Raw genomic sequence first — 24,506 nt, forward strand, 5'->3', positions numbered from 1 at the left:
GAATTTTGGAGATGAGAACTGATTATTATAGAACGGAATTTTACCAAATACTTTATCCACTATGCCATGGACGTATTGTTGTAAAGTTACACTCTTCTGGAGATTGAAGGTTCAATCCTCGGTGCGAGCGGCACTCAAAAAAATACAATTAGGAATTACTTAGGACTTCTACCCAGTCATGGCTGATGGAATGAGAGCATGCTACCTTCATGCATTAAATAAAGCATTCCAAATTTTGTGCAGAATTCCAAGTTCGACAAGATACACCCGAAGAAGGTCGGAGGTTATACTGATTGAAACATTGTGAAAACAACATTTAAGATGAGAACAGTAATCCGAAGAATCCAAATAATCAAGCCGCATCTCAAAAAATTCATCAATTATTATATCGTAAAAATTAGGTTTCAGACAAGAGGTCATGAAAGGATCAAAAGATTTTCCCCATGGAATTGTGGGAAGCAGAAGTCGAAGCGGACGAAGATGATGTTACCTATGTTGAAGCTGCTGTGATTACATTTTTTTTTTTGCTATTGGGTCACCACATATCAAGGATAAGGGTTAATGAAATCAAAATGATTGCCAGTCGAAAGATAAGGAACACTATACCCTGAATGCTCCGACGAACTGCAAGCACTTGTGCTCTCTTGACGTGAATACCCGACAAACCCAACAAGCAGCTAAATCCCACTCCTTTACAGTAGAGATCCTCAGATGTAAAAGAGCCTTCTACTCCAGTAGTTTCTTCCCCAGAACCGCTAGACTTTGGAATTCCCTTCCAGGTCCCTGTTTCCCCTACTGACATGCAGAAGTTCAAGTGTAATGTAAACCGACATCTTGCTGCCCAACTCCCTACATAGTACCTCTGTAGCTTATGTCCCTGATAGTAACTCCATACATCAAAGTGGTAATGTGCCTTGTTTGGAGTGAAAATGTAATAATTAAAAAAAAAATCTTTGATCATCAACTGGGCTGTTTTTTGCAAGGAGGGATCAGTTTTTAGTGTCAACATTTTTGCAAAGTCATGCGCCTACTAATCTCAACGTACGTATGAAAGACGTTACTTCGAAGGCTGTGATGTCACAAGTGTGCCGTGGGTCAGACAACGCGTTTGCTTTTTTCACCTCCTTTTCCGCTTTACGGCTAATTTTTTTTTTTTGTGCTCGCATGGGTACTCGCTATTTTAATATATACCGCCTCTCCACATTCGGGCAATAGCGGGTAACCCTGCTAGGCTAATACATAAAAGGCAAAATGTGTATTAGTGCGTGTGTCTGTATCTGTTTGTATGTCTCCCAAAAACTTTTGACACAACGAACACTGACAAAATTGGTATCGTTAGAAAGATTGATCTCTCAGATGACAAATATCTAAAAATTGGCCAAAAACATTAATTCTGTGCTGGTCAACTGGGGCGTTTTTCGCAAGGAGGGGTCACTTTTTGCGTCAACACTTTTTGCAAGTCCTTCACACCTAGTGATCTCAAGGTATGTTTAAAAGATGTTATTTTGAAGGCTCGTGACGTCACAAGTGCACCGTGGGTGATACAGCAAATGCGTTTGCTTTTTTTGTATCACAGGTTCGAGCCTGGCTACTGCGGCTAATTTTTTTTCATTTTTGTGCTCACACGGATACTTGCTGTTATTTTCATTAAAGCAATTCATTTACAGGGCTCTATATTGCAAGTGAAACAGTCGCATTTGCGAGTGATTTTTCAAAGTGGCGACTAGAAATAATGAAACGCTTATCTTTTGGCAATTGTATTTCTTTCACTGGCAATCTTGCAAAGCTCACTTCTGAGTGAAAAATATCTTTTCAACTTTTTTTTTATAAAACAAACAAAGTTAAATTATTTAAACAATGAAAGGTTTAACAAAACAATTTACTTTTTTTTAACGAAGGCTGTTTAAAAAATATGAGCAAATTCGAATGTTTATACCTTTAAGTATCAACATAAAATTTGTTGTATATTTAGAATTACACATTAAAAAAACTACAAAAAAAATTATGATGTACATATTCATCATAGGACAAAGATGTCATATTCTAAAAATCATGTGGGTTTGGCTAGTAACTTTTCTATTTGGCTAGTAAACGAAAATATTTAGTTGTTAAAGGTCAACTAAAGATAAATTTGTCTGATTTGTCTACCCTCCCCTGTTTTGTCCAGTGAATGGTATATACGTTCAGAGATTACAGTTAGGATGTCTGCTGTGGAAAGGCTTGCCTAAATCCATATCGGTCAGAAGTTTAGCATCTGTAAGGTGATGAGAGCCTTGATTTTTTTTGGGGGGGAGGGGGTGTTTAATATCCTTACTATACCACCTCTTGACACCCAGGAAATGCCGGGTACCCATGCTAGTTTTATTATATTTCCAATTTTTATGAAAATAACAGAAACAAAGTACAAAAAACTAAAACGATCAGAATTTTGCAAAGAGAAACTAATGTTTATGTTAAAACATATGGGACAGATCCTGTTCAAGACACCGCTTTGCCAACTGCAATCCAATAGAATAATCTGAAAATGCCAAGACAACCGAATCAAAAAAATGAAAAAAAAAAAAAAGAATTTAACTTACTTGTCGTTAATTCTTGGCGGACCAATCATGGACTCTGTGCCACTTGGACACAGAAGTCGAATATCCAACTGACCACGCCTGTGATGCGTCACATTTACAGTTACCAAAACATGTTCTAAGATATTAAGGACATAGCCTTGAAGATCTTCAGCAGTTACTGAAAATAAACATACAACTAAAAATTATAATACAATTTAAGTAAAATAGGACCAAATGTACATTTAACACCCCAATTATACTAGTATCTAAAAGGAACGGGTTAAGCAGGACACATTAGCCAAACAAAACCTTTGCAAAGTAAACAAAATATTTAATTGATTTGGACTAAGACTGTAATCCTCAAGTTAGAAATAGCTCTTTAGCTTTTTTATGATAGAATGCAGAGATTTTTTTTAATGGATGCACCTTAAGAATATCTATTCTTATTTTGGTGATATAAAGCTAAAGTGAAAACTTCATAAACAGACCTTCACAACTTGCATGGAGATATCCTTTTTTGGGAATTATATGTTCAACTTTGAGGATATCTGTGGTGTAAGCAGTTAACCATGGTACCATCTTCCAGACCTACAATTAGAAAAGCAAAAAGAATTGTAAAAAATGTTACAATGATGAGCATCTCAAAATAATCATGTAATGCCTTTCTTTGGTAACTGGTTTTGCACATTAACAATCTTCCTTTGATAACAGATTATCTAATTCATCTAAATAATATATTTGTGTTCGTTACAATTCTACTTTCAACAGAGTCGTTGTTTGTTTCGTTCACCACACTCTTTTCTTCTACCTCTTCTTTTACACACGTCCGTTCACTTTAGTGACTAAAAATCGTCTGTCCTCCCGCTTTCCTTTCCTCGTTATTTATGGAACCAGGGTACGAGATTCTCCAAGATTCCACGAGACTTTTTTCCACATAAAAGCCTGCGGACACCATCTTGATTCTCAATTTGTACTCTGCAGGCACAAAAGCGCAGCCGCTTTAACGGTAAGCCACTTCTTTCTCCACAAGATTGTAATTCTATTGACATACCTCCCCAAGTGACAAAAAAGGAAAGAGGAAAAAGTATAACCAAAAAAGTTTATCAGTGAACAAAGGTATAGGAAATGGGGTTGATGGCAAGACAATTGATAGGAAGTTATTCACCAAGGAACATGATGTGGTACTATCGCCTCCCCGGGAGGGTTACTTGGTTGATGAACGTCTTCGGAACACAACCACCTCCACGGGGAATGAACGATATTCAATGATATCTAAATGATAGATGATTTGCTTTTCAAAATTATAATGTCAACATTGTTTAACTTTTATTATGCACTGAATTCATAAACATATCTTCGAATGCGACAGTTTTAACCTTTAAGAAGAATCTATCCGCACTGAATGTGTGTGTGTGTGTGTGTGTGTGTAGGTGTGTTTGCCTCCACATAAGTGCAGGCCAAGTTAGACACAAGGTTCATTAATGTAGAAGCCCTTAGCTCCCTTAAAAGGGGCTACGTCATTGTGCCACAATAAAAGGAAGCTGAGGTGGGGTTATTGGTCAAGATGTTACGACAGAAGGTCAGTATATTTTGGGGTTAGTTGTCAATCAGTTTTGTGACAGTTTACAACTGTTATATCATGCCGGGGCAACATCAGGTTGCCTTGCTGATAGTCAATTTAGGAAATCATCGATTATTATTATTAAAAAAAAAAAGAGTAAAATCTTAGATAATGAACATTATTATTGTTTTGTAACTCATGTAGAAAAAGGTATGCAGAGAGAATGTTATTGAAACAAAGGAATGTTTAGTAAAATATTTAACTTAGAACAAAGAGATTCTGGAATTTGGCCTTGATGGGAATGTAGGTTTCCAAACAGCAGACTCAGCATGGAGTGAAACACAAGTAAATTAAGTATCAGAAACATGTTTGGAAGTCACGTGTTAGGTCATGGCAGTAAATGACGTAATAGAATTTGTTGGTAGATATATACAAGAGAGTTAGGAGTTAAAAAATAGAAAAGAGAGAGAGCTAGATGGACGAGGAGTGTTGGCAACAGGGGCGTAATGGCCCTAGTCAGGGGTGAAGCAGAGTTTAAGACAAGCGTGCAATCTTTCAACAAGGAAACAGTGAAATAAAAACTATCTGAAATATAACCGAAGACTCCTGGTAGTTTCTTTAAAAGAAATGTTCATTTCAGCTTTTGGCAGCTTCATCAACCAAGATCCAGATGAACAAAGGCCTTTGTTGTTAAGGAAATGTTGTTAAATGTTATGTCCTGTTGAACTGTAGGTTATGCATATATGTAAGCATTTATGAACATTAGACGACACGAAGAAACTTCAATACATACACAACTCATCATATACACAATGCATCTTATATATAGCGCCGTACATATATATAGACTTTACAACCTTCCCCAACGTAACATATCCTGTTCTTGTGTTGTAATGTCATACAGAACATCCCTGACAAGAAAACACAACTGTTGGTACCGTTTGTGGACTGTTTTGGGTTTGTGACAGTTGACAACAGATTTGAGGATAGTTTCCAGTTGAACATAAAAGGCAGATTATGGCTCAGAATAGATCAAAATGAGCTAATGACAACTGACGAACACAACCAATCTTCCTGCAATTTAAAACCTGCACGATTCTACTATGGTTTATCCAGGAAAATGAATACCCCACATGAACATACCAATAATTGGGTGGTCTTTGGATCTTGACAAGTGGTTCTATCACCCATGCTGCCTTCACTCTTGTATCCTTATTAAGTTCACATTCCCTACTCACACTCTGTATATTTCTTAGGTAGCACAAAGGATCTGCTATCTTAAGGCTAATCTATAAATATAAAAGCGAAAATGTATGTATGTGTGTTCGCTTTTTCTGTGTGTCTACAAAAGGCTTTTTTCAGAGAAGCAGTCACTCGCTTCACAACTTTTTATATCACATATAAATCGTAATATCTCACAGTTAACAACGAAGCTCGCCTATTTAATTTGTTCAATTTCGGGAAGATAAATATTCAACATTTGTCGCTTGCCACATGTGGGTTAGTCTTTTTCCTATAACATCTTAGGGGGGGAAAAAAGCGTTCGTTCAGCAGTAAATAAAATCCCGCAGTCAAACTTGACCTCAATAACTCATTAAAATGGGCACCTGCTAAATCCAAGTAATTAAATAAATTCAAACGTGTTTCTGTTAGCATGTCACGGTGGGGCAATGGTTAACGTTGCACGTTTTTTTTTTCACACTTTAATTTACAACTTTGCCTCAAGGGTTCGGGTTCGATCCTCATACTTACTTTTTTTTTTTAACCTCCCCACCCCCGGAGTTTCTACACACACCTCCAAACACCTGGGCAACGCCGGGTACCCCTCGCTAGTCTATATATATATAATAGCGAAAATGTTTGTGTGGTTGTGCATTTTCGTGTATGTCCAAAAAAGGCTTTTTTCCGAGAATTGATTTATCACCTCACAACTTCTTAAAACTTTTTATATCACGCCTAAATGGTAATATCTACAAGTTAACAACCAGGAACGCCTGTCTATTTAATTTGCCCGACTTTCAAAAGATAAATATTCAACAATTTTCGATGGCTGCATGTGAATTAAGCTTTTTTGTATAAAAAAAAGAAGCGAACAGACTCGTGGTAAATAAAACAGTGTCCCGCACTCAATGTTGACATCATTAACTTGTCAAAAACGGGCACCTGCCGTTAAATGTTGCACGTTTTTTTTTCACACTTTATTATTTTCCAACAAAACTTTGTTTTTTTTTTTTAAACAAACACCTGGGCAACGCTAGTCTATTATATAAAGGGAAAATATCTGTTTATGTGTCCAATACACAACAAAGTTTTTTTGTGTTTTTCTTTAATTGAAAGTTATGTTTAATTCTGGAAAAGTTTTTGATGGGCAGCTAATCTCTACAAGTTCTGGAAATGAAAAGAATTTTTGGTGGATAGCTGATCTGTACAAAATTTTAAGATTTTAAAATTTTGTAGGCAAAGAACAAAGATCGTTTTAGTGCGGACATGAAAAAATTATGTGCGAGAATTCTAAAATATCCAAATTTTTTATGGAGCAATTCTAGTTTCTGATTGGTTGCTAGCAGAACATGGATCCATTTGGTTGGACAGTTCCTATCGCCAGTATTAATAAGTAAAAATCTTCCAATTTTCTTTAATCATAACTTTTTTCTTTTAAATTGGCATAACCTCGAATATATAATATCTAAAATTAAAAAAAAATGATTCATTATTATTTTCAAATGGCCATTTATATTATTTTATGTAATCCAGGCATACACACATCTTTTAATGTTAGCATGTAGCTACTTTTGCAACACTAAGGGGAAGTAATTGGATTTTTCACAAACCTATTTCCCTTATATTGAGTTGCGTGTGTGTGTGTGTGTCTCCGAAGAGAAAAATGATCTGAAAAACAGAGTAGAGAGGAGGATAGAAATTATGTTTCACTTTTGCCCCAGACAATGCCAAATAGCCCAGCTAGTAATTAAAAAAAAAAAAGAGCAAGAAAGTTCAAAAAGAAAAGAACCAGAATTTCTTAACAGAATGCAAAAGTGTGTATTTACCTTTACAGCATTTACCATCCGCCATGCTTTCAGGAGTCCAAATCCATGTTTGTGACTATGGTTCAAACCAGCACCGTTCTGTTGCCATTCTGATGGCTTATCAACCTGTAATGTTGACAGGAATAACTTAATCATCCAAAATAATTTTAGTCATGTGACATTAATTTGACATCATGGACATATAAAAATAAAATATAGACAGACCTGCAAGAAATAGACACCATTATTATCATTCATAATGAAGACTACTGTTAGAGGATCTTGATCAACCAACAATGACAATCGCTCAATTAACAATAGGAAGTTAAATCTCAAATTATGCATCGATTTGAGGTTAATACTTCCATATTAATCTATAGGGCATTTTTTTTTTTACAATAGCTAATAAAACAAAACAAAAAAAAGGTTAAAAAATGTAAATATATGGCAATAAACATTACCAAAGGCAAGATAAATTCCTTTTCTATCTACCTAGATAAGTTTTTTTATGTTTTAACTTATTTTAAAAGGTTTATTTACTATGAAATAAAAAATCGAAAATTAAACAAAATACTGGTAGAAAATTATTTTCACATGATTGGTGACATTTATTGGATGTGTTTCTACCAATATTTTGTTTGATTTTCGATTTTTGAGCAATTATCAAGGGACAAAATGGCTGTAATGAAACCACCACTTTTTTAAAATTCTAACTCAGACTTACAACTACTTTTGTTTCAAAGTAAATAAGCGCTTAAAAATGCCCAACCTATAATATAACTCCTTTGAAGAATCTAACGCTCCTTGGTTCATGCCATGTTTAAAAAATAATATATGAAAGCTATTTTTATACTTGAAACACAAAAAAATTTATTTACAAGATCGTTCCAAAAGTAAAGCTTTTTTTTCCTTAGAGTCTCCAGAGTGACCAGATGCCCACCGGTCACTGGTAAATACTATTCAAATACTTGGAACGCACAAAACGTGCCCAACCCTAACTCTGTGTGGCAACACTGTTTACTTTGGCTGGCTGTACGTCACTTTGACACTGTGCTGAGTTCTCTTCTCACAATAGTTTGATCTGTACCTTCACCGTCAGGGTAGACCTAAAATCAACTCCACCTCCAATTCAACAGGCAATCAACAAATAAAGAAAAACCAGTGGTAATTTTTCTTATAAAAAAATAGTTATTCACTGAAAGTTACAAAACTGCTCATTCACAAATTTCTGACTCTAAATACCAACACTCTGGAACTGGTGACTTCCATTAGTAAAATCAGGGTTTGTCTCTTCACAATGTAGATTCAGAGGCATAGAATAGAGTGAGACTTAAGTCAGGAGTTTCTCTTTGATTGATGTAAATACCCCAGGCGGTTGGCAGAATTTATCCTCGAGGCTGTTTTTGCCTTTCATTACATTGAGAATCAGGCTCCGATCCCCATAATTTCATTTCACAATTGTCAGAAAACCTATCTTAGACAGTTTTTGAAATTCTCAAACTCTAAAAAAAAATTTCCCTTTTTTTCTTCCTCAAATTTGTATCTCTGACCATCACTCTTGATAGGTGGGTCCATTGCCTTCACTTTCCATTGCGTCTCTACCTTTCACTATACACTCACATATGAGGGTCCTCCTCCTTGCTTCATTTGCATAACAGAGTTTTCCCCAAATGCTATTTCATATGAGTAAAAAAACAAATAATTTGGTTATCCCAAACAATGATTAATAGACACTAGAATTTGTATCCACCATCTTGTTTTTTCTTATCCAAAGAAACTCATAATATCTGGCCTATATTTTGGGTGACCCACAAATAACTTGACCACCCAAGAAACAAGGTTAGTTGCTTTTTTTTTTTTTAAGGATGGTATTTAGATGGAACTTGTCAAATTGCCAAAAGGTGCCATCTAACATTTTTTCAAAATATTTTTATAATCCAAACGTCAACTTCACCATGATGGTGAAGTTCTAGACAAGCACCCTTCGTTTTCTCCATATTGACACAAACACCCTTTAGTTGCAGGCAGCAAATTTCAATTGTAATAACGAAGTATGATCACTGGATATACTAACCATCATAGCAGATAAGATAATTAAATACTGAATATCTCTCCAGCTGAGACAAGGCTGGACGTCCAGCATAAGCGCCACCATTCCTGCAGCAATAGGTGCAGCAGCACTGGTACCAGTGTGGTCATCAGTGCATCCGGTTCCTGTATTTTTTCTCCAATCTGTAGTCACCTGAAAAGATAATTAAAAAAAAAAAAACATTCAAGAAAATGTAAAACATATACATCCTAAGATGGAGTAGTGCTGCTACATCTGGAGTGGTGCCACTCAGAGCACAATTGGCTCCCACATCTGGAGTGGCGCCGCTCAGAGCACACTTGGCTCCCACATCTGGAGTGGCGCCGCTCAGAGCACACTTGGCTCCCACATCTGGAGTGGTGCCACTCAGAGCTCATTTGCCTCCCACATCTGGAGTGGCGCCGCTCAGAGCACACTTGGCTCCCACATCTGGAGTGGCACCACTCAGGGTACAAAACTGGCTTTATCAACTATCATTTCGTAAGAAATTCATCAATGTGTTCTGATTAGAATTTGTGACATTAAAATCAACCTAACTTGTCTAGTATGTAAAAAAAAAAGACAGTGATGACATTTGTTTGTAACATAAATTTTATGAAATAATGAAGGAAAGTGTTTAGTTATTTAACGTTTAAAAAGGAACTAAAAAAGGAACGCGTCGACGAACACATGGTCTCCCCCAACAGACACTTTAGAAACTAAGTGTCGGCATATTTTCTTTTTTTACATTAAAGACATGAAATTTTATCACATTAAAAGAAACGTAAAAAATTGTAAAACCAGTTATAAATTGAAACTATCTTGATCATAGCATAAGTAATTTATCATTATTTTCTAAATAATATTGTTAAACTAAAAAGATATTTGCCAAAAATAAAGTCTCGGTTGGAAGTTGTGCCTAAATTTGTTTCATTGATTTTGGGTTTTTTTTTTCAATAATACCGCAAGAATTTTTTATATTTTTTTATTTTTTTATTTTTTTTATTTAATTTTCACTCCAAACAAGGCACAGTGCCACTTTGAAGCAGGGGGCTACTATTAGGGAATTAATTAGCGGGGTCATTATGAAGGGAGAAGAGTAGAAAGATGTTAACATTACACTTGAACTTCTGCATATCATTGCAGTTGGGAAAGCAGAATCCCGGAAGGGAGTTCCAAAGACCCGCAGTTCTGGGGAAGAAACTATTGGAGTAAAAGGCTTTCTTGCACCTAGGGATCTCTACTGTAAAGGGATGAGACTTAGTAGATTGTCGAGTTTGTTGGGGGTAGTTACGTCGGGGAGGTACAAGTGTTTGCAGTTCGTCAGAGCATTCACCATTAAAGTATTTGTAGAACAGGTAGAGGGATGCAACATCTCGTCGATGGGACAGAGGTTGAAGCCTAGATGACAGTTCAGGACCTATCAGGTTGGCGACTCTTTTTTGAACCCCGTCCAGGAGCGAGAGACAAGCAGCAGATGCACCAGCCCAGATGTGACAACAGTACTCCATACATGGGCGAATGGTTGCCTTATAGAGGTATAGGATACTGGCAGGCGTAAGTAGTTTTCTAGCACGGTAGAGGGAGCCAACCTTCCTTGCAGCAGCCTTGGCAATGCTCTCAATGTATCTATTCCAGTTCATATTCCCTGTAAACGTTAGGCTGAGGAGTTTAAAAGAAGTACTTTTAGGCAATGTGTTCTTGGCCATTGCTATTGGTGGTAGAGAAAGTTTCTTGTAGTTATTGAAGGAAACAAGCTTAGTCTTAGCAGCATTGAATGTGACCAACCATTTTTGTCCCCATTCCACTACGGATTGGAGGTCATCCTCTAGTGTTTCTGCCATTTTCTTGGATATGTGTTCATTTGTTTTCCCCTCATATCTGTTATAGAGAGTGGTGTCATCGGCAAATATACCCATCTCCGAAACAATATTATCAGGGAGGTCGTTTATGAATATCAGGAATAATAGAGGTCCAAGGATAGACCCCTGAGGTACTCCCGCATTTATGTCATATTGTTTGGATGTATGTCCGTCGAGGACAACTTTGATTTTCCTATTACTTAAGAAGGATTTAATTACATTATGAATTCTTCCAGTGATTCCATATGATCTAATTTTCCTTAGAAGACCATCATGCCATACCCTGTCAAAAGCCTTAGATATATCAAGGGCCACCACTCTACCCTCCCCTGCTTTATCCAATGAACGGTATATACATTCAGAAACTACAGTTAAGATATCTGCTGTTGAACGGGCTTGCCTGAATCCATATTGTTTGTCAGTCAGGAGTTTAGCAGCTGTTAGGTGCTGGACTAGGGCTTGATTAACTAAGGACTCAAATATTTTGGCGAAAAGCAGGAGGAGGCTAATGGGGCGATAATTTAGTGGGTCAGTTCTTTCACCAGAATTCTTGAAGACTGGTACCACAGAGGCGGTTTTCCAGCAGTACAAGGCCAGATCATCTGAGTTGAAATTTCTTGAACAGCAAATCATCATCAGCAGCAATAAGTCGTACATTTGTCACGCCTAATTTAGTTGTACATAAATAGTTAAAATAAGGTAAGGAATAAAACTTACCAGTTCAATAAGGAAATTAAAAGGTAAAAAGGAGGGAAAAGCCTTTTTGGGTCATGACATTTTGAAGCTAAATGCTTCTCATCATGAGAAGGGCCAGCATTATACACAATATAAAATATAAAAATCTGGCTTAAAAGCATATATATATATATATATATATATATATATATATATACACCCCCCCACATATATATATATATATATACCCCCCCCCCACACACACACATATATATATGGACGCGTACATACACATCACATATATACATACATTATATATACAAGGGTCATTCCAAAAGTAAAACCATCCGTTTTTTAACTAAAAAAATTTGAAGAGCTATGAAGATAGGAGTAGTACCATCAAAACGAGTAACCTTGTGTTCAGGAATTTATTTTTTTACATAATCACCACCATTTTCAATGAACTTTTGCCAGAAATTAAATGATGCATTTCTGCTTCTGATGCAAAACTTTCAGGTCATAAATGCATAAGTCCAGTCATCATAATAATGCAATTTACACTCCCCTTTGATCCATTTGGGCGGAATAAAAATAGGAGGCATTACTTTTGGAATGCCCCTCGTACACAAAACACACAAACACATTATCGTATCAAATGTAAAGAAAGACTAAAATCTATAAATGCTTACAATACTGCGTGTTCCTTTGCCGCCACTGCTAAACGTAACGGCCATCATGGCTGCACATTTCTCAGCATAATACGGCATTTTTCCGTATTCGTCAACAGCTCCTGCAGAAAAAAATTTTGGAATTTTGATTATGATAGTAGTGATGGGACAATTCTAATACCTTCCCTCCTTCCGATACAATCATAATACAGTTTTAAATTGCCGATTCCAAATCTTTTAATCTTTAAACATTTAGCTATATAGTTGTTTTTTGGCAGTCGGATTACCGCAAATACCTGTGTAATATTTCTATATATTTTTGAAAACATAAAAATACCCTTGTGGGTGAGTGGGTTCGTTGTTTTATGGCATATCAACCCTTTTCAGGTTATTTAATGCCGAATCTAGTGATTTTGAAGAAAATTTTTTTAATAGAATATGTTTCTTTTTCAAGTTGGTTTCTATTTAACCCATAGTTGGGACACTAACAGGTACTACCACTCCAGGTCAGAGTGGACCTGGGAGCAGTGGCAATTAAGGGGTGGCTCCACACTCCCCAAAGCCAACAAGTTATGGCCTCACCATAGGATATTTACATTATTACAGTGTTACTGGCGTTTCAAAATAAATGATATTTATTATTTCATCATCTAGAATATAAAAATTAATTTTTAAATCAAGAGAAAAATAAAACAAAAGAAAATAGACACAAAATTTTTTTATTCCAATACTGATTCCAATATTCCTCCGTCCAAAAGTTCCGATTTTTCTGATTCCAATTAATCGTACAATTTATAGCCCCACCCCTTTTATCATCTGTTATTTTAATCAATAATCTAATTTTAACTTTAATGGAAAAGAAATCATAAACACGTACACATATTTTTGTACAGATTGTCCGGAAGGATGTTGTATGTTGATGATTTAGTATTCACTTGTGAAACAATGGACGAGCGACTTTATCAAAACCAACTGTTAATAAACCTGAAAGTGAATATACCACAACCAAAGTGATGATCAGTAATTGTAGTGTTAAAAAGCTCCCTAAAAGATAATTCAGTTTCTAGAATTCACTCTTTTGTATCGGGCATAAAGAAAGAAAAAACTGAAAAACCTCTTCATAATTTTAAATTATAAAATTAAATAAAAAGTATACGCCTCATTTTTTAAAAAAAATCTTCATTAAATTTATTTTTTCTATCTTCTATATATATAAAAGGCAAAATGGATGCGAACATTTGTGTATGCCCGCGAAAGGCTTTTGAGATCAGGTTCCGCAGTCGGTTAAATTCCACAAAAGGGTTCCTTATACTTCCAAGATCATAATATCTGAGATTTGCAAATGGACACCATTTCTTTCCTATTTTTTTGATCAAGTTAAAAAAAAATTCCACCATGCCGTTTTCTCCGGTGTTTGCTTGTCTTTTTTGTATAATAAAGTGAAACTAGTCGAATGCAAATGACATTTGGCTCGCCTTCGGGCCGGGATCACTTCACTTAATTGGTCCTTGGTCAATGTAGGGGAAACCCTGAGACAATTACTACTTTTTTTTATTGGGATACTACCAGAGTGCCTCCTTTTTGGGGGAGCTGGGTTTCCCCCACATTAAAAATAACCTTGTGTTTAATTTGCTTTCGTAGGGAAGCAAATAAATAATTTACCTGGCCCCCAGCCTGGTTTAAACGTTCATTTCTGCATATGCGTGGCGACTCCTATGATTCTTAAGTTAATTACCAATTTATTGAATTCATTATCCTCTTTGGCCTAATGGTTAGCGAGGAAGACTAATTACCCTACGTTTTTGAGTTCGATCCCACCTCTATCTTTTTTTCTGCTAGTTAATAATAAAAGCCAAACAAACACAAAGTATATTTTGCCAATCGTTTGCCAATTGAGGATGAAACTATAATCATTTTTCTAATTCAATGACCTCGATTTTCCCCAAACCATTTGTAGTCATCTTTTTCTCTTACAATCTAAGCCTCCCGTTGTGATACTATCAGCGCCTCCCACAAGTGTTGGTAAGTGGATGTGAAAATGAAAAAGTAGTATGATAAAAAACAAGAGGAAATAGGTTTATCGGTGAACAAAAGTATAGGAAACAATGAAGAAGTTGTTCACCAAGGTAGACAAAGGCAGCTGAAATAATATTTTAACCAAGGTGGAGAAGTTATTTTAGGACAAAGAACTGAAAAGGGGATCAATCAATATATTTTAGAGTTGATGGATGGACAGCTTTTAGGTGTGGCTGTGAGTTTTATGACAATTTTACCATGTTTGGAAGTGTCGGTAGGTTTTGTGGCAATAGAGTTTATGACAATTGGGGGGGGGTGATGGTTTACGGCAGTCAGAGTTGATGTCAGTTGCAAGTTTGAGCTAGACAAAAACTGATCCTAGCTCAGCTCGGAGGAGATGAGGAAATGAATTGGTCAATTGACAGCCTCAATAGTATATGTAAATGTGGATCTTAGCATATAGAGGGACGATGGTGTCACACACACACCTAGTATACAACTAATATTTACAATAAATTTCCAGTCCGCATTTTTCTTTGGAGTTGGGTTTTGTATATTTTTTATATGCTTGTGAACCAGTGCACACCTTTTGACAGCTGCCAATGTGAGAATCAATGACACGGCCATAAGAAGAAAAGACGGAGGAGAAATCTACAACACACTGTTGGGGTTGGCGATTATTGTCGAGTGGGGGGGGGGTCACATTTTGCGACAACTTTGCATGAGCACAAACTAAAACGGAAAAAAAAAAACTTACCAATTGTTACGGTGTAGATGGAATTTGCATAGCCATCATAGTTGCAGTTATCAAAGTAGCTTCCACCATTTCCACTGGCGACTACATAAATGCTGCCATAACCTTTACGTCCATTATCGATCCCATGTTTCATTGCTCGCTGAAGAGGAAAACAAATTAGAAAGAGTAACATTATTTGGTGTTTGTGCATTATAATAATATCCAAAAAGTAGATCTATTAGAACTAGTTTTTTTTTTTTTTATTTTTTTTTTTTACAAAGGAGAACATTGCTCTTATTATATATTCTCAATCTGCCATTTTCTAATTTGAAATTGTGGAAGTTAATTAAAATAAAGGGAGATAAGTCAGTTTATCATACAGAATTGGCTTCAATAGAAGAAACTGATAAAACTGCATTATTCAATAAATTTCGCACCATCAACCAAACTAAGCTCTGTCCCATCGCCACAATGTTGCATCTCTGTGCCTGTTTTACAAGTATTTTAATGGAATCTGTTCTGACAAACTTGTACCATTTATGTGCCTCCTCAATGTAAATATCCTCGACTAACCCAACAAGCAGCAAACTCCCACCCCTTCACTGTAGAGAATGCCGGAAAGCCTTCTACTCTAATTGCTTCCCGACTTTACTGACATGCAGAAGTTCATGCATAATGCGATCAGACATAATGGTTCTCAACTCCTTACATAGTGTCCTAATAGCTATCATCCCAAATAGCAACTCCTTACATAGTGTCCTTATAGCTATCGTCCCAAATAACAACTCCTTACATAGTGTCCTTATAGCTATCGTCCCAAATAACAACTCCTTACATAGTGTCCTTATAGCTATCGTCCCAAACAGTAACTCCTTTCATAGTGTCCTTATAGCTATCGTCCCAAATAGTAACTCCTTACATAGTGTCCTTATAGCTATCGTCCCAAATAGTAACTCCTTACATGGTGTCCTTATAGCTATCGTCCCAAACAGTAACTCCTTTCATAGTGTCCTTATAGCTATTGTCCCAAATAGTAACTCCTTTCATAGTGTCCTTATAGCTATCGTCCCAAATAGTAACTCCTTTCATAGTGTCCTTATAGCTATCGTCCCAAATAGTAACTCCTTTCATAGTGTCCTTATAGCTATCGTCCCAAATAGTAACTCCTTTCATAGTGTCCTTATAGCTATCGTCCCAAATAGTAACTCCTTTCATAGTGTCCTTATAGCTATCGTCCCAAATAGTAACTCCTTTCATAGTGTCCTTATAGCTATCGTCCCAAAAAGTAACTCCTTACATAGTGTCCTTATAGCTATCGTCCCAAATAGTAACTCCTTACATAGTGTCCTTATAGCTATCGTCCCAAATAGTAACTCCTTACATAGTGTCCTTATAGCTATCGTCCCAAATAGTAAATCCTTTCATAGTGTCCTTATAGCTATTGTCCCAAATAGTAACTCCTTTCATAGTGTCCTTATAGCTATCGTCCCAAATAGTAACTCCTTACATGGTGTCCTTATAGCTATCGTCCCAAATAGTAACTCTTTCATGGTGTCCTTATAGCTATCGTCCCAAATAGTAACTCCTTACATAGTGTCCTCATAGCTATCGTCCCAAATAGTAACTCCTTTCATAGTGTCCTTATAGCTATCGTCCCAAATAGTAACTCCTTTCATAGTGTCCTTATAGCTATCGTCCCAAATAGTAACTCCTTACATAGTGTCCTCATAGCTATCGTCCCAAATAGTAACTCCTTTCATAGTGTCCTTATAGCTATCGTCCCAAATAGTAACTCCTTTCATGGTGTCCTTATAGCTATCGTCCCAAATAGTAACTCCTTACATTGTGTCCTTATAGCTATCGTCCCAAATAGTAACTCCTTTCATAGTGTCCTTATAGCTATCGTCCCAAATAGTAACTCCTTTCATAGTATCCTTATAGCTATCGTCCCAAATAGTAACTCCTTTCATAGTGTCCTCATAGCTATCGTCCCAAATAGTAACTCCTTTCATAGTGTCCTCATAGCTATCGTCCCAAATAGTAACTCCTTTCATAGTGTCCTTATAGCTATAGTCCCAAATAGTAACTCCTTACATGGTGTCCTTATAGCTATCGTCCCAAATAGTAACTCCTTACATTGTGTCCTTATAGCTATCGTCCCAAATAGTAACTCCTTACATTGTGTCCTTATAGCTATCGTCCCAAATAGTAACTCCTTACATGGTGTCCTTATAGCTATCGTCCCAAATAGTAACTCCTTACATAGTGTCCTTATAGCTATCGTCCCAAATAACAACTCCTTACATAGTGTCCTTATAGCTATCGTCCCAAATAACAACTCCTTACATAGTGTCCTTATAGCTATCGTCCCAAACAGTAACTCCTTTCATAGTGTCCTTATAGCTATCGTCCCAAATAGTAACTCCTTACATAGTGTCCTTATAGCTATCGTCCCAAATAGTAACTCCTTACATGGTGTCCTTATAGCTATCGTCCCAAACAGTAACTCCTTTCATAGTGTCCTTATAGCTATTGTCCCAAATAGTAACTCCTTTCATAGTGTCCTTATAGCTATCGTCCCAAATAGTAACTCCTTTCATAGTGTCCTTATAGCTATCGTCCCAAATAGTAACTCCTTACATTGTGTCCTTATAGCTATCGTCCCAAATAGTAACTCCTTTCATAGTGTCCTTATAGCTATCGTCCCAAATAGTAACTCCTTTCATAGTGTCCTTATAGCTATCGTCCCAAATAGTAACTCCTTACATTGTGTCCTTATAGCTATCGTCCCAAATAGTAACTCCTTTCATAGTGTCCTTATAGCTATCGTCCCAAATAGTAACTCCTTTCATAGTGTCCTCATAGCTATCATCCCAAATAGTAACTCCTTACATGGTGTCCTTATAGCTATCGTCCCAAATAGTAACTCCTTACATGGTGTCCTTATAGCTATCGTCCCAAATAGTAACTCCTTTCATAGTGTCCTTATAGCTATCGTCCCAAATAGTAACTCCTTTCATAGTGTCCTTATAGCTATCGTCCCAAATAGTAACTCCTTACATAGTGTCCTTATAGCTATCGTCCCAAATAGTAACTCCTTACGTCCAAGTGTCTTGTTACACCCCTTGACATCCAAAAATGTGAGAGATGATAACACAGTCATAAGAGCGGACGAAGGAGGAGAAATCTACAAGTAATCTTAGAGTAAAAACAAAAAACTAATGAAGTTTTTCTAAATTTAATGTTTCTTGTCATTTTTTTTCTACTTGGATTATTTTTTGTAATTTTTGGATTTTTTTTTACTAATTTCCACTTGACATGTCAGTAATTTTTACTTAAAATGCATTTTTTTTTTTAAATCCAATTATAATGGACAAACACCCATTATTTTTATTAATACACTAAGCCACTTTATGTTTGTATATATTTTATCTAGTTTCACATGGATTTAAAAAATTAGATTGTCAGATTTAAAAAAAAAAAAAAAAAATGCTAATTTTTCTTAAGGTAAGATAATCACACTTTTCCTATTTTGAAAATAAATTGTTCCAAAATCAGATTGTTACTAAAACAGTACAATTTTAAATAAATACATTTCAAAAAGATTTGAAGAATATTTGATACAAGTCCGTAACCCCCACCCTCGCCATGAAAAAAAACAAATATACTAAAAATAAAATAAAAGTCTTTATGATGTATTAGCATTTCAGCCCGCCGTTGTCTGGGTATTTGAAGGTGTATGTTGAGCCAAAAAAAAAAAAAAAAAAAAAAGCGGCCAATTTTTTAAACTTTGACCTCTATTATTACTCCTTAACATTTATTGTTTTGGGCTCAAATCAAGTTATTAAGTTAGATCCATATCCAAGGAACCTATATCTAAAATTTCAAGTATTTATACCCAAAAATTGGTGGAGGAGTTTGGTAGAGTTCTCAAGGGTCAAATCGTTGAACTTTGACCCCTTGACAGCCAAATTTTTGGCCAAAAATGGATTACAAAGATTTTCCCAAATCTCAGTACCCTGTATATATATATATATATATATATATATATATATATATATATATATATATATAGTCTTGGAAGTTTTAACCTTTAAAACTATATAAAAAAAACTTATTTAATTTTGGTATTTTTTTTATCATTCATTAGAAAACTATTTAGTCAGTAAGTCATTTAATCACCTGTAATCACTGCATCAACTTTCTCTCTCGAATTCACTATAAAACTAATGTTGATTTAAGGGATCATCATGTGCTTAGCATGGAACACTGTTTCGGGGATTTAAAAACAAAACAGTGGATTACATCATGGCTCCCCAGCAGTGTTGGTAGTATATATATATATATATATATATATATATATATATATATACACTACCCCTATTTACCTTTATGTTGTATCTACTTTTAATTATTATTTACCAGTTTATCCCATTACTTCATTCACATTTCATATCTAAATGTCATTAAACCATTTTTTATTTTCTAGATTTGCATTTTTTTATAATTCTCACCTTTCTCTTCTGGGGATAAGCATTTAACTTCGAAATGCCATAGCATAAAGAGATTTTTTACTCAATTCTCCCCTTAACTTTTGCTTATTGTTCTGATGATATAATAAAGTTAAATGTATAACTTTTATTCGTCATCTTTCATTTTAATTTTATATATATATATATATATATATATATATATATATATATATATACTAAACAAACTGCTGAAATCCAGAGTGTGTAATTTATTTATTTAAACAATATTTAGCTGACGATGCAAATTATTTTTTTCTCTTAATAGTACTGACAGACACTATTTCAAAAGGAATACTATTTTTAACCGTAAATTATACAGATTGATGCAGAAAGCATTGTGGAATTTCCACGGGTCCCACTTTGATTTTTTTTTTAATATTACATTTTACTAATAGACTAACAAGGGGTGCTCAGCGTCGCTCGGGTGTTTGTTGGTGTGTGTGTGCAGAAAAAAAAAAGTTTTGGTAGGCAGGTAGGCTCGAACCCTTGGGGCAAAGTCGAAAAAAAAAAAAAAAATATCATGTTACCGCTACGCTAGGAGGGCAGAGGAAGTGAGACTCATTCAAATTAAACGCTTAAAAAACGCAGGTGCATAAACGAACGTCTGCTTTTCTAGGTCGAACATTACACCATAGAGAAATGAAATCATGCAGAACCAGTTAAGCTTGAAGCTTTTTGCATATTTGTTTGTTTCCCCAAGATGTTGGGGAAAACCAGCTCCCCATAAAAAGGGGAGTGTCCAAATGAATAGCAGTTGTCTGATATGAGGGGTTTCCCCCAGATTGATCAAAGCTCATTGCTTTCTGGATATCATGGCACGAAAGGCCGAGAACACGACTTTGCTTTTGTAGTTTCGCTTTTATATATGAAAAACATGAATAAACATGTGAGAGGAAGAAATAGCACAAATTTTTGTAACATAAAAGTCGCTCAAATAAAAGATAGACACGACCTCCTTTTGTAAATCGAAGATATTATAATCTAGGGAGTGTACAATAAGAAGGGGAGGGGCGAATGAACTGGAATTGGATGACCTCGTCCTATGACGCAAGTCGGTTTATGGGTCAGACGTTGAATGGAGCAAAGTTCGGATGAACTTAAAACCCTGACCGACAAAAATGAAACCCGGGAATAAGATGACGTAATTCGGCCGCAAATAAGACCAAATGCAAATATCAACAGGGTCAGAATGTGGGTCGATTACGTAAATCGATTAACGGGAAAATTCATAAAAAGCTCATCTTTGTGTTTGTGATTTCTACAAAAAGGTAAATTGTGAGTTGTTATATAGTTATTATTATTAGTATTAGACTATACCACTTGTGCGCGTATGTTACGTGAGTTCTTATTAGTAATGATATGTGTCTTAGTGAGAGTTCTTGTCTTATTACATATGATGTTGTATCTTAGAGAGAGAGATGTTGTTGTAATGACATTTTATAACACAGACATATAATAACAATACAATTTACCTTTTTGTAGAAATCACAAACACAAAGATGAGCTTTTTATGAATTTTCCCGTTAATCGATTTACGTAATCGACCCACATTCTGACCCTGTTGATATTTGCATTTGGTCTTATTTGCGGCCGAATTACATCATCTTATTCCCGGGTTTCATTTTTGTCGGTCAGGGTTTTAAGTTCATCCGAACTTTGCTCCATTCAACGTCTGACCCATAAACCGACTTGCGTCATAGGACGAGGTCATCCAATTCCAGTTCATTCGCCCCTCCCCTTCTTATTGTACAGGGAGTATATAAAAAGTTCTAAGAAACTGTACCCCCCCCCCGACTACCAGTCTTGAGTTGTCAGTCATTTTTAATTTCAGAAAAGAAATGTTCTGAACAAAATGGCATTATCAATCCAGAGAAGCTTTGAATTATAAAAGCAGATGAAGATGGACAGCAGAGTTTCTGATAGGTAGCTAATCGGAGGATTCTTGTAGCACTTATGCAGAGTGCCCCCATTCCAATTTCCCTGGCACAATTCGCCATAGAACATGACTTTGGGCAGTCTCGTATCATCGATAGAAGTGTCCCACCCAGTGTAGCTGTCTGGTCAGAAACATGGCCTCACTGCTGGTTATGTGCACTCTCTCCAGGACTTCATTATTGGTGAAGCAGTTCTGCAACTTGATGCACATCACATACCAGAGACATCGCTGGTGGAAACGCTCCAAAAGCTGAACCTCTTTCTAGTACAGAACCCAGTCCTCCGATCCATAAAGTGACCACTACTGCTTGTAGACTTCAATCTTTGTTGTAAGGCACAGTGAGTGATTCTTCCACACATGTTTCTGAAGGCGACCATTATATTGTGCTCGCAAAAATATGTGGTCAGAGAGCGAATATATTTGATAGTGTATTTAATTAATAAGATATGACAGACAAAATATCAATTTATGAAAAATATATGAAGACGAAATGGCCTAATGAGAAAAAAAAATAATAAAATGGCGTGGAAATTTTAACGTTGCTTTCTTCAACAACCCTGCTACAACTTTTTTGGATCAGTCTGGTACAATATTTTTGACAGGGTGGATTTTCTTGGTGACAATGCTTTGTTTTAGAATGTTTATGTATGTAGGTGTAATGTAATGAACATTTCATATTCCGAAAATCATGTAAATTGATCAAGTAGGTTTTATTTTTTTAACTAAGAAAATCAAATTTTTGTGACAAAGTGAAACATTGTTCTGATCCGCCATGTTTTATAAATAAGGGGGAGATAACTGAATTTGAATTATCGAGATCAACATCAGAACTGTAATGGACACAATTTCCTAATAAAAAAAAAATAAAAAAAATGATTTTCTGTATAAAAATAAATACTTGATCAATTTAAGTGAGTTTTGGAATATGACATCTTCATTCCGTGATGGGTACATACATCATAAAGATTTTTTAGGCAATTTAATTTTTTTAAATAAGTACCAAATCTTTATTCCACCATAAAAATAATTGTCATTGTTAACTAAAATTTAAATCAATGAAATGAATATCTCTTCTTTTTTTTTTTTAAGTCATTTATTTTAAATTGCAACATAAAATGACATTAAAATGACAAAAAGAATGCAAAGTAGATTTTTTTTTTTAAGTTAAAATGGATTGTGATACTATCAGCATTGGCCACTGCTCTCCTCCAAGTTGTTAAATAAAATAAAAAAAGGAAAAAGATTTATCAGCAGAATGGAGAGGAAGTTGTTCACCAAGGCACACAAAAGAAAGCTGAATAGAATTCTTAATCAAGGTGCTGCAGACAAAAAGACCAAATACATTTAGAGTTAATTTATGGGCAGTTTAAGGTGTGGTAGTTTTTCCACAGTTGTGGGCAGTCTTGGGTTTACGATGATTGATGACAGTTTTAAATTGAGCACAGTACACAATCAAACATAGGTCATAGCTTGGAGTAGATAGAGATGAGCTGATATAAATCGATGACAAAGAGACCATAACAGACTATGCAGATGTGGACGTTAGTGTTCAGAGTCAATGATGTTACACACAAATATTCAAAATGCAACCGAGATTTGTAGAACGTATTGAAGTGTGTGTTTTGTGTCTTGTTTTTATACTGTGTGCCCCTTTGGAAGCTGCCAATGTGAGAAAGGACAACACTAGCATAATACAGGATGAAGGAGAATAAATCCACATCAGGGTCAAGAATTTACTGTTGAGCAAGCAAACACGTGGTTGCTCAGAGTCAACAGAATTGAATTTTGGAACAATAAGCTCACAACTTTTCCTTTTTACACAAGTACATTATCAATTACTTGATGATCTCATTAAAATAAAGTGTGAAAGGTGATAACGTATGGGCAAATAAGAAGTGCCTTAGTATATCATAATATATATAACAATGACTAAGTCAAGCAAAAAAAATTTCAATGAATAAAAGTGCTTACCAAAGCCAAATCATGTGGGCCATCCACTGTCTTCCCATCATCATCTGGACCCCAACTGGGGGGAAAAAAAAAAAAAAAAAAAAAAAATGTAACATACCTAAATAAAATAAAATATGCATCAAGTGTGCTTGAAAGCCAAATCACAACGCAATATTAGGATTTTTGGTTGGTTGGTTGGTTGGTTGGTTGTTTTTGTTTTACGGCATATCAACCTTTTTCAGGTTATTTAATGCTGAATCTAGTTATTTTGAGGAACGATTTTTAATGGAGTATATATATATATTTTAAGTTAGATTCTATTTAACCCATAGTTGGGACCCTAACAGGTACTACCACTCCGGGTCAGAGTGGACCTGGGAGCAATGGCAATTAAAGGGTCGCTCCACACTCCCCAAAGCCCACAAGGTGGGGCCTCACCATCGGATATAGTTTTAGGTCATATCCAGGACCCGCAATATTAGGAAGATAAACAAATATTTTACTTGTTTGAAATTATAATTTAAATTTCAAACAAGAAAAATATCTTTTATTTTCCTAATATTATGTTGTAATTTGGCTTTCAAGTGCACTTGATGCGCATTTTATTTTATTTAGATTAAATCAACATTTTTATAATGGAACTCACACCCTTGACATGAAACATATCTGTTCATATAAAGTTAATATAATTATTACTGTAAAAATATAATAATTTAATAATATTAAACATAAATGCCTTGATAACAGAGCCACCAGCACTTGTAGCAGCAGCAGTAGCTGCATAAAACATATGCAAATTATTGAGCCAGTGCACGAAATGACATCGCAGCGGAAGAAGAGAAGGGAAGAAAGAACAAAATCGTACGATATGGAGAGCAGAAAGAAAAACGCTGTCTGGTGAGATGGACATGTGGCCCC

The 24,506-nt window shown here is 35.6% G+C and overlaps 1 protein-coding gene across 2 annotated transcripts in view; it reads right to left on the bottom strand.

Annotated features, from left to right (window-relative positions):
• Positions 1-24,506, bottom strand: part of LOC145248829 (proprotein convertase subtilisin/kexin type 7-like) — a 159,518-nt gene that overhangs the window by 9,487 nt on the left and 125,525 nt on the right. For both annotated transcript variants that reach the window (XM_080110524.1, XM_080110525.1), the window contains 7 exons: positions 23,610-23,664; positions 15,192-15,330; positions 12,440-12,540; positions 9,220-9,387; positions 7,167-7,271; positions 3,047-3,146; positions 2,580-2,736 (listed from right to left, as the gene is read on the bottom strand). In XM_080110524.1, coding sequence (XP_079966650.1) covers positions 2,580-2,736; positions 3,047-3,146; positions 7,167-7,271; positions 9,220-9,387; positions 12,440-12,540; positions 15,192-15,330; positions 23,610-23,664 — 825 coding nt within the window. The remainder of the gene's footprint in view (positions 1-2,579; positions 2,737-3,046; positions 3,147-7,166; positions 7,272-9,219; positions 9,388-12,439; positions 12,541-15,191; positions 15,331-23,609; positions 23,665-24,506) is intronic.

Source organism: Euprymna scolopes, chromosome 27 (genome assembly GCF_053919585.1).
Source record: "Euprymna scolopes isolate OS-2025 chromosome 27, ASM5391958v1, whole genome shotgun sequence".
NCBI classification, from domain to species: domain Eukaryota; kingdom Metazoa; phylum Mollusca; class Cephalopoda; order Sepiida; family Sepiolidae; genus Euprymna; species Euprymna scolopes.